We start from the raw sequence: 9,824 nt of genomic DNA, 5'->3' as shown, positions 1-9,824 counted from the left end.
ACACCAATAGCAGGCACTTCAGTGAAAGAACAAGCCAATGTTCAAATACAAAATGGTAAAAACAATCAAGAAATTATGAAAATATATACTTTTAATTTGCAGACATATAAACAATTTTGGTACGGTACAGATACAGATGATGATAAGTAAAGTGACCCATTTGAAGCTAACACATTCCTTGTTTACACTGACAGCTTTGCTCTAGTTCTTACATAAAATTTCCATCTCATGCAAAGATGGGAAGGTTAGAAATCACTGACAAGCCAGTTTTCTTCATTGCAAAAGAGTCAGTAAAAACTAAATTATCAAAGGAATCTGCTCACAGATAAACTGTTGTGTTTTCCAGAACCAAAGGAATGGTAGCCAGCAGAGCTAAACAACTACAAAAGGTGTAACCCTCACATAAAATGCACAACTAAAACAACCAGTAGTGTACACTAGCTGTCACAGGGACTCAACTTTAATGCAACTTCTGATTTTTCTCATTTGGTAGATGAATATAATCATACATGACCTAACATCTAACCCAAGAACAATTTTCTGCTGACAAGTTGAGGATGCACTGAAGTCGTAAACACCAAGCAAGCAAGTGGGGACTGAGACACTGATGTGCTTGCTCTTTTACTGAGTTCAATGTCCAGTTACATTTTACAAAAGGAAGAAGACGCAGTTGATGCCCACCTCTTGTAATTCTGTTAAGTGCAGTGGTAAAGCAAACAGACAGCAGGTGGATGTACACAAAGTAGTGCACTGTCCAGCAGGTCAAGTTTGTAACACATAACAGTATTGTTTTCATGCTTGCCCAACATGAATTGCGCTTCTTTTTAAAATGCCTTTTCTTTCAAACTAGAATTGATGTACTCTTGAGGTAATGCATTTTGTTAACAAGTGGATTTTTTCATTGTTATCATATATTTAAGTAGGGAAATTCAATTTACTTTAATTTATATTTAATGTGAAAAACAATATATTTAAAATATACTCTCTCATTAATTTCATGTACAACTATCATGTACAATACTGCAGTTCCCTGCAAAGGGGCAGCTGGTGCCCTCTTGTGGTGAAAAGACATTTTAGTACAACAAAAATGTACTTTTCTTACCTTAGCCTTGAGTTTTGTCAGTCATCTGCTTGGTGCTTGGTGTATGAGAGCTGCCAATTATGTCCGGCGTAAATATATATATATATATATATATATATATATATATATATATATATATATATATATTAGCTGTTAGTGTTAATTTTCATTTAAAAATTCTGTACACATTTTATAACCTCTGAATTTGAATTAAAAACTTGTAAACAGCTATTTACAATATATTACAAGTTATAAATTAGTTGTCCTTCCGTGAAACTGCGTTAGCACACCATTGTTTGCGCTGACAAAGACTACTCATGGCAATTAAAACTTCCCTCTGTGTTATTCCACAATGAAACATCAAATATTAGAAATATCCATTGGTTTTCTCTCTCTCATGCACAAGTCAATCTTCCCTTTCAGTGGAATTTGTACTTCCAAATTTTCCTCTTCCCTGGGATGTTTTTTACCTTTCCGTAAGCAGATATATATTCCCATCCCTGTTACCAGTGTGATGGAACCCAAGCTTATGACAGACAGAGCTACCAACGTGGGCATACAGGACACAGGTTCTACCTTCCTGTGAGTTGGCTCTATTGAGATTTGTGGTTCTTTCTCTTCTATATTAATTTCTGGCTCTTTTCTTAAAAGACTCTCAATATAGCTCTCATTACTGACAGTGTCGTTGACAAATAGGTTCACCATGACAGTGGAGTGGAGAGGTTCAGGGTAGCCATGATCACTCACTTTCACTAGTAAGCGATGCAGTCCATAGTCTGTCTGCAGCAAAGCTTCTTCCAGAGTTATGTTACCAGTTTTAGGGTCAATCCTGAAGGACTCGGGCCTGGTTCCTCTTCTGCCTATGATGCTATAAGCTATGACAGCATTCATTCCGGTGTCTTTGTCAACAGCATAGACCTCTGTGACTGGTGAGCCAGGGAGAGTAGACGGTAGGACCAACAAATAAGACATATTCGATTGAGGAAATAAGACAAGGGGAGGGTTATCATTGATGTCCAGGAGGAGAATTGTAATTTTTGTGGTAGAAGAAAGGGCTGGCTCACCCCCATCAACAGCTTCCACCCACAGAGTGTAGGAGCTTTGCTGCTCTCTGTCTAAAGACACTTTAGCTCTCAACATGCCCTTGCCTGTATCTATGACAAAAATGTCACTCTGGTTTACTACTGAGAGGGCTACCCATCCATTCCTCCCAGCATCGGCATCGGTTACACTAATGACTCCAATTTCACCATATCCTGGAAAATTTTCTGGCACAAAAAAGCTGAAGTCCTTGTTGATGAATCTGGGACTGTTGTCATTTTTATCCAACACAGTGAGAGCCACGGTAGCCACTGATTCTCTGGGTGGCTGCCCACAGTCCACAGCATGGACAGTGTACCTGTACTTTTCTTTCTCTTCTCTGTCCAGCTGAGTAGAAACTGTCAGAATCCCTGTGACACTGTCTAAGGAAAAATATGATGGTGCATCTGGTCCCAGGAAATAGGAAACTTGCCCCCTCTCTCCACTATCAGCATCTGTGGCATAGAGCTTTGTTAGAAAGGCATTGGGTGCATTGTTTTCTTCAATGGTCAGTTCTATCAAAGGTTGAAGGAAAACAGGAGCATTGTCATTGTCATCTAAAAGTTGTATTTTGATGATTCTCTTGTCATGGAACCCTTCTGAGTTCCAGGCCACAACAGCTATTTCATAGAATTGCTGCCGCTCATAGTCCATAGGATTTGTGGTCTCCAACAAATATTCATTGCTGTACGGCTTATAGGGTGCTAGCCTAAACGGCCCTTCACCATCCAGGTAGCAGTTAATCTTGTATTTACCTTCTGGATCTCTTATAGTGAAAAATGCAATCGGAGTGTGAACAGGCTCCAGTTCTTTCAGATATACGACCCCATCCTTCTCATTTGCAATATAACGTGGGACAATTTCTGGGGGTCGGAAAACGACTTTGATGATGGACACAAGAACGGTGATCACTGCAGGGATACAGCCTGGTCCATTAGCGAGGATGGTGAGCTTGTGTGTCTGTAGAACACTCCCACCAATCGTACTGAAAAGTTTAATGACCCCAGTAGTCTCATCCAGGTGGAACAAATCCTTGGATTCTTGTGGAACTTTCTGGCTGTATGTATAAGTGATCTGGGCATTGGTCCCCAGGTCAATGTCGACAGCCTGGACAGATGCAATAGGGGTGCCCACTGTTGCATTTCCATAAACGGTGACATTAATTTGTGAGTCTACAAAGACAGGACAATTGTCATTAATGTCACTTATGCCAATAGTGAGGGTGGCACTGCCCAGCAGGGGTGGAGACCCACCATCCTCAGCTATGATGATGCTCACATACTGGTCCTGGGTTTCTCTGTCCAAAGCACCCATGACAATCAGGTAGGGGGTCCGTTCCCCATTCTCATTCTCCTCCACGTCCAGTGTGAACATGCCATGGTAGTCCAGTAAACGATAGGTTTGGACCCCATTAATGCCTACATCCGGGTCCACGGCTGGGTGCTCTATCGCCAATCGGGTGTTTACAGGTGAATTTTCCGGGACCCAAACCGAGATATCAGAAATCGGGAACTGTGGAGCATTGTCGTTGATATCCCTGATGGCAATTTTCACCTTCACAAACCTAAAATATTCCTGAGGCAGGACAAGTACATCCAGAAGCAAAAGGCAAGAGTCAGAGGAAGGAGAGGAGTCAATAGAGGTGCTGCCGCCCCAGGCAGCCCCTCTACCCCCATCAAGACACAGAGCTTCTCTGTCGATCTCCTGTGCAGAAGTGTGCAGCTCCCCGGAGCGGTTGTCTAGGGTCACATACTGGCCACTCAGTCCTCCAGAGGCCAAACTGAAAGAGAGAGGGGGGTTCCCCTCCGTGGCAGTGCGCTCTGGGTACAGCAACTGCTGGCTCTGGCTCCCAGAAGCCCGGGGCAGCAGCCTTAAGTCTTCGGCCAGGCTGCCTATGAGCACCCCTGCGGGCAGTCCCTCGTTTAGACTGTACAGAAGCTCGGTGGCACGGCTGTAACTCGCGAGGCAGTTGAAGGGTCCCACGAAGAGGAAAAGCAGAAAAACATGCTGGAGTGAAGGGAGGGGAGAAGGTGATTACACATTCCAGGAAACACAGAAGGGAGTTAGGAAAGAGTGACCCCCGCCCTGGACAATGCTTATCTTCATCCATTTCCACGAACAAAACCTCTCATCTCCAGTGAAGTGGCAACTTGCTGCCACAGAGGGAGGTCTGGGGAGCAAAGCTGTCTCAGAAACTTAACTCCTTTCTCTTCCTCTTACATTTTCCCTACTCAGACCCGGTAGGCTCAGTAGCCTAGTCTAGGTCTAGCGAACATTTAGAATCCCAATCTTAAGGCATTGGGTCCCCGGAAACGCACAGCAGAGAAGACTTCGACTCAAAGGTCTGAACAAAGCAACAGGAAACCTCCTTGGGTTGTGGGGAAAAAAGGGGACGGTGGTGGAAAGCACTGAACGATGAACCATTTACTTCTCATTGAAATGATTCTGCCATCAAGGTCCCAGAACGCCTAATGTGTTGCACCCGTTTTTTATGAAGCCACTATAAACAACGGCGACACTAACAATAATGGCAATAACAACAAATAGGAAAAGTGAACCGTACTCTCTACCTGCTCCCCACCCCCTCTTAGATTAGAGGGAGGAAAGTAATTTTATTTATTTATTTTTTCATTTTTGTTCCTACATAAAATCAGATCAAATGATCTGGGCCGCTACCTCCTACCATGCCCTCTACCTCCTGCCAAGCCTAGGAAGCAGCAAAGTAAACGCGGAAAATTATTATGCAGAAACATTTGTCAGTTGCAGTAGGCAGACAGTTTCAAGCTGACATTTCACCACAGGAATCAGTCTACACCCCTGAATATAAAGCGGAGTGCGAGCACCCTCGACCCTCCACCTCATCCAACATTTCTGCTTCAGAAACTTCCTTCCTGACCTGAGGGAAGACGCTATTTGCTAAAATACCATAGGCGCTGTAACCAAAACTCCTTCCCACCCCCTCCCATCTTCTCTTGAAGTTTGCATTATGGGAAAACGTTTGAAAACACCGTCAAGGAGTAAGGAACAGCTATAGAGCATTGCAACTTCTGCGGAGGGGGGGGGGAGGGGACCCGGGGTTTCTGCATCCTTACCGGCAGGTTCCTGTGGCTGGTGCTGCTTCTGGGACGATGTAGACGCCCCATATCCAGGCACGGGTGCCAGGTCGCCAGGCGCAAGCTCACTGCCTGGACCAGCGAGCTGCGCGCGTTCCCTCGGCCGCGCATTCCCTGGGAGGCTGCAGTCAGCGCGCTCCAGAAGGGAGGGCGGCGGAGGACACTCCCTCCCTGCTCATGCAAATCGCTGGGGAACTTCAGCCAATAGTCACTGGCCTGTCAATTAAGAGCAGGAACTCGGATGGACTGAAAAGCCCAGGGCCAGAAGGGCACATTTACAGCTTCCACTCCTGGACATGATATGACCACAGCCCGCCAAAGAAGCCAGAATGAGTACTGGCTCTTCAAGGCTGCCAGGAGATGCCACTAGGTCGGGCATCAGAACGTCTGCCAACATGTCTTACTCTTTCCTGCACCAGTTAAATGCCAAGTCCACAGGTTGCTAGCAAGAGAGCGAGAATTAAAATAAACACCACACCGGGTATTTTAATGCAAAAAGCAGGTCCCACAGAATCCTGCTTTGCCAACAGTTCTCCCAGTCACGTGGATCCAGCAGTTCTTTGCATAGACCAAAAAAAAAAAAAAAAAAAAAAAAAAAAAAATTACACTTTTCTCAAACCACAGCAGTCTTAACGTCTTTGTGCCACGACGAGAGCCAGAAAAGCGAGTTTTTGAAGTCCATAAAGGTTCCTCATATCTTCATTTAATCTTCCCTGTTGGTGATGGCAAAGATGATAGCTTTCAGGGTGCAAGTGTCTCTAGGTGTCAGCTTGGAAGTTTGATTTTAGAGACAACCAGTTTCTGTCTGAAAGACTAGCAGGGAGTCCTGTGTGTGCTCCTCTCTCTCTCTCTCTCTCTCTCTCTCTCTCTCTCTCTCTCTCTCTCTCTCTCTCTGTGTGTGTGTGTGTGTGTGTGTGTGTGTGTGTGTGCTCTCGAGCACTCACTGCAAGCATTATCAGCTGTTTCTGGAAGGGAAATATTTAAAGGAGAGAGGGCAGTAACCAAAGCTTAAATAAAACACTGGTCACTTTTCACATTATTGTTTTCTCCCCTTATTCTGCTCTCCTAAATACCTATTGGAGAAGTGCCTCTTTAGAAACAGGTCTCAGAGCAGGGTCCAAAATGTTTTCCTATCTTTTCTGACTCTGATCCTCAACAGTTGTAATCTTTCCAGTCTGTGAAACTGCCTCATCTTCAGGGTTCTGTTTAAGTAATGACCAAGGCCATTCAGCCTCTCTTCAAGTCTATATTCTCATAACAAGGCTTTCAATTCCCCCCTCTACTGGCCTAAACATAGCTTCTTATTTGCTTGGTGGTCAGTGACTAAGTCTAGGCCAGAAACATCGCTTCCTCTGGCATCAGAAAGAGCAATTTTCTGTGCATTCCTGAGGAATGCTAATTTAGTTTTCTTCTACTTTATACTAACAAACATAGAAATTGTTTGGCTGAGCTAATTGTTCGGCTTAAACACATTAACTTAACTTATTTTCAGTGACCCTAGGTCCAGAATCCTAAACATTGATGAAGGAACCCCTTAGAACACTTGGCGTGTTAACAACTTGTTATTACACAAGTGGTGCTATAATGGAATGGATAAAACACTCTATACTACATGTCTGACTTATAATATGAACATGGCTCTTTACAGTGTCATTGGAGAGTAGAAGAAGTGGCAAACCTATGTATACACATCTGGCTGTGGGCTTCTGGGTGGAAGGCCATTATGCATCTGGTAAACAAACCACATCCACATCCAGGGAGGCATGTTTACCTCCTCTGCCTTACTACCTTATCAGCTGGCCTTGCCCTACAGCTGAACTTTTACCATCACTGGTAAATATTTATCTTCGAGTCTGGAGCTAAAATGTTATCAGGTTCTAAAAATCAGTACCACACTCCATCTAAATTGTGTTGATGTCTTAGTGCAAAACCCCTATTCTCTGGATGTCAGGAGACATGACTAGAGTTAGAGTGTCTGTAAATGGTTATAAAACCCACATTATGCAATAATTCAAATTTCTACATAGATAGTAAATACATTGGAAGTTATATGCTCACACACTTCATGCCCTCTTCTAAATATTGAAGTCTCTGATTCTCTCTCTCTGTGTGTCTCTCTCTCTCTCTCTGTGTTTCTTAGGTTTTCATGTGTTTATAAGAACATGAAGTGGGGAACTGTTGTTTATAAAGACTTAATGACCAGTGATTGTTTGTTCCTGTTATTATTGAGGAGGGAGAGAGAACTGGAATTTGTATGTAAAACAAAAAAAATTAGATTGTTTTAAAAAATTATAAAATTAAAAGAAACAAAGACTACCTTCATGATTATATTCACAATTGGCTTCCCTTTTCTCTGAAATCATTTTCTTCTTTATCACACATCTATTTTTTAAAGTTATCCCTACCACCTCACCACAGCACACCTTTTGTTTTATTTTGTTTTGTTTTTTCACATTATCCAACTGTTTTTGTAGAAAATTATATCACTGTTCCACATCCTTGTTAAGTCAGATTTAGAAATTAAATCTCCCTTTTAGACCATAATTTGTCTGCAGTGTTTCTAAAAATATTGGATATAAGAACTATAGCATATTTTCCCTACTCCCTCTCTTCAACTGAACTCCAGGAACTCAGCACAGTGCTTGGCTGTTGGTCACTGCATCTGCTCCCATAAGTTATTGGATGTAGGTTTATGGGTGTGTGTTACCTCACTCATGATGGTTTTTTTTTTTTTTTTTTCTAGTTCTGTCTACCTGCCTGCAAATTTCAAGATGTCATTTTTTTTTTTTTTTTTTTTTTTTTTTTTGTCTGCTGAGTTATACCCCATTGGGTAAAAGCTACCACATTTTCTTTATTCATTCTTCAATTGATGGACATCTGTTGTTTCCAGGTTCTGGCTATTGCAAATAATACTTCTATGAATATATGAATGCAGCAAATGTCCTTGTGGCATATCCCAAGGTGAAGACCATAATGGGGAAATCCACAGAAACAGATGACTCAAGCTAGTTGGAGCTCAGGGACTGTAACGGACAGCTGGTGAACCTTACGGGATGTAACTAGACCCTCTGAATGTGGACGACACTTGTGTGACTTAATCTCTTGGTGAGGGTCCTGTCAGTGGCACCAGGATGTACCCCAGGAGCATGAACTGGCTTTTGGAGCCAGTTCCCTATGATGGGATACCTTGCTCAGCGATGATATAGAGGGAAGGAGATTGGTCCTGGCTCAGGATGGTTATGCCAGACTTTGTTGACTCCCCAAGGAAGGCCTTGTCCCCCAGCTATGAGGAGTGGATGGGGTGTGGGAAGGGAGGAGGCAGGGGAGAGGGAACTTGGGTTCACATGTAAAATAATTTTTAAATAAAAAAAAGAACTATAGCAAAATTTACTCTTGAGAGTTGAAAGAAAGGCATTAAATAGATTCCGAAAGAATTATTTGTGATGACAATATGAACTTGTTTTGCTTTAAGTTACTTGGCCTGTTTTTGAGTTCCTCTCTGAATGGTTTCTTTAGGTGCCTTGGCACAGTACTAAGTAACATCTTAATGCCACACACACACACACACACACACACACACACACACACACACACATTGGTAAATGAACTACTCGTTACCAACTTCCATATTCGAGGATCTAAGCAGAGGTTTCATGCAGTGTTTTGTTTTTTAATTGGACTTAAAAAAGCCTGAGACAAAACCAAATGAGCTTCTTTGGTTCTCTGCACAATTTCCCTGGGCATTGCAAAAGTATCCCCAGACTCTTGTTCCTTCTGGAGATAGCCTTGTGACCTACCATCTGGTGCCACAGATTTCTTTTTAAAGATGATTTAGAGAGCTTCCATGCTATTAGTACCTTGAAGAAAATAATACTCATGAGCTTCTCAGATGTCTCAATCGCTCTGGGCCTGCTTCCCAGGTATTTTGTAAAAATTGAACTGTGAGAATAGTTAGATTCCATGCCTCCGAAGCCTATTTCTGCTATAGACAAAGAAACTGCATGAAATAATGGCTGGTCTTTTAAACAGAGCCTGGAATTTGGATTCTACTCTCTAGTTTGTTGCTTATGTCCTGTGTGACTTTAGACAAATTGTCACACCTTTACTTCAATCCCCACATATCACAAGCATGTGTATGCATGAACTGGTTTAATTAGCTTCTGTCTTTAACAGATGCTGCTTGATAATACCAGATTAATTTGATTATTATTCACTATGTTATATAATTAAATGGCAGTAATTCTTTTTAGTTGCTGCAAGCTTTCTCTCCCTAATTTTTTTCCTTGTCATATGGAGTGAGAGTTCATGTCTAACAACAGACTAGTTTCAAAAGTTGTATTTTAATAAGCATATTTTAAAATATTTGAGTTTTAAAATGATGTGTAATTTGTTGCTAGTGTCTGTAATTAATTTCCATTGTACTTTTTAAAATTATTTTTAATAATTTTAATATATTCACAAATGTTCACTTAATTATACATTAATATTACTATCGTTACTGTGTTTTGAAACACACCCGATTGTATGTTCTATCTAGCTCAAAACTGTAA

At 42.0% G+C, this 9,824-nt stretch overlaps 1 protein-coding gene across 1 annotated transcript; it reads right to left on the bottom strand.

Annotated features, from left to right (window-relative positions):
- Positions 1 to 1,383: 1,383 nt before the first annotated feature.
- Pcdh20 (protocadherin 20) lies at positions 1,384 to 5,736 on the bottom strand. The gene is made up of 2 exons (XM_051195309.1): positions 5,254 to 5,736; positions 1,384 to 4,168 (listed from the first exon to the last, which is right to left on the bottom strand). Exons 1-2 carry the CDS (start codon positions 5,383 to 5,385, stop codon positions 1,442 to 1,444), a joined length of 2,859 nt encoding a protein of 952 aa, XP_051051266.1. The 5' UTR covers positions 5,386 to 5,736; the 3' UTR covers positions 1,384 to 1,441.
- Between the last annotated feature and the right edge of the window lie 4,088 nt (positions 5,737 to 9,824).

The sequence above is a fragment of the Phodopus roborovskii genome, unplaced genomic scaffold (genome assembly GCF_943737965.1).
Source record: "Phodopus roborovskii unplaced genomic scaffold, PHOROB, whole genome shotgun sequence".
Taxonomy (NCBI): domain Eukaryota; kingdom Metazoa; phylum Chordata; class Mammalia; order Rodentia; family Cricetidae; genus Phodopus; species Phodopus roborovskii.
Note: the sequence above shows the minus strand (reverse complement) of the source record. Positions and strands in the feature narration are given on the sequence as shown.

Bases quoted from the DNA above. Each gene is read 5' to 3' on its own strand.
- Pcdh20 (XM_051195309.1), bottom strand. From the start codon at position 5,385: ATGCGCGGCCGAGGGAACGCGCGCAGCTCGCTGGTCCAGGCAGTGAGC. The intron at 4,169-5,253 runs GTAAGGATGCAG...CCTTCACTCCAG, and splicing joins CCAGCCACAGGAACCTGCCG to CATGTTTTTCTGCTTTTCCT.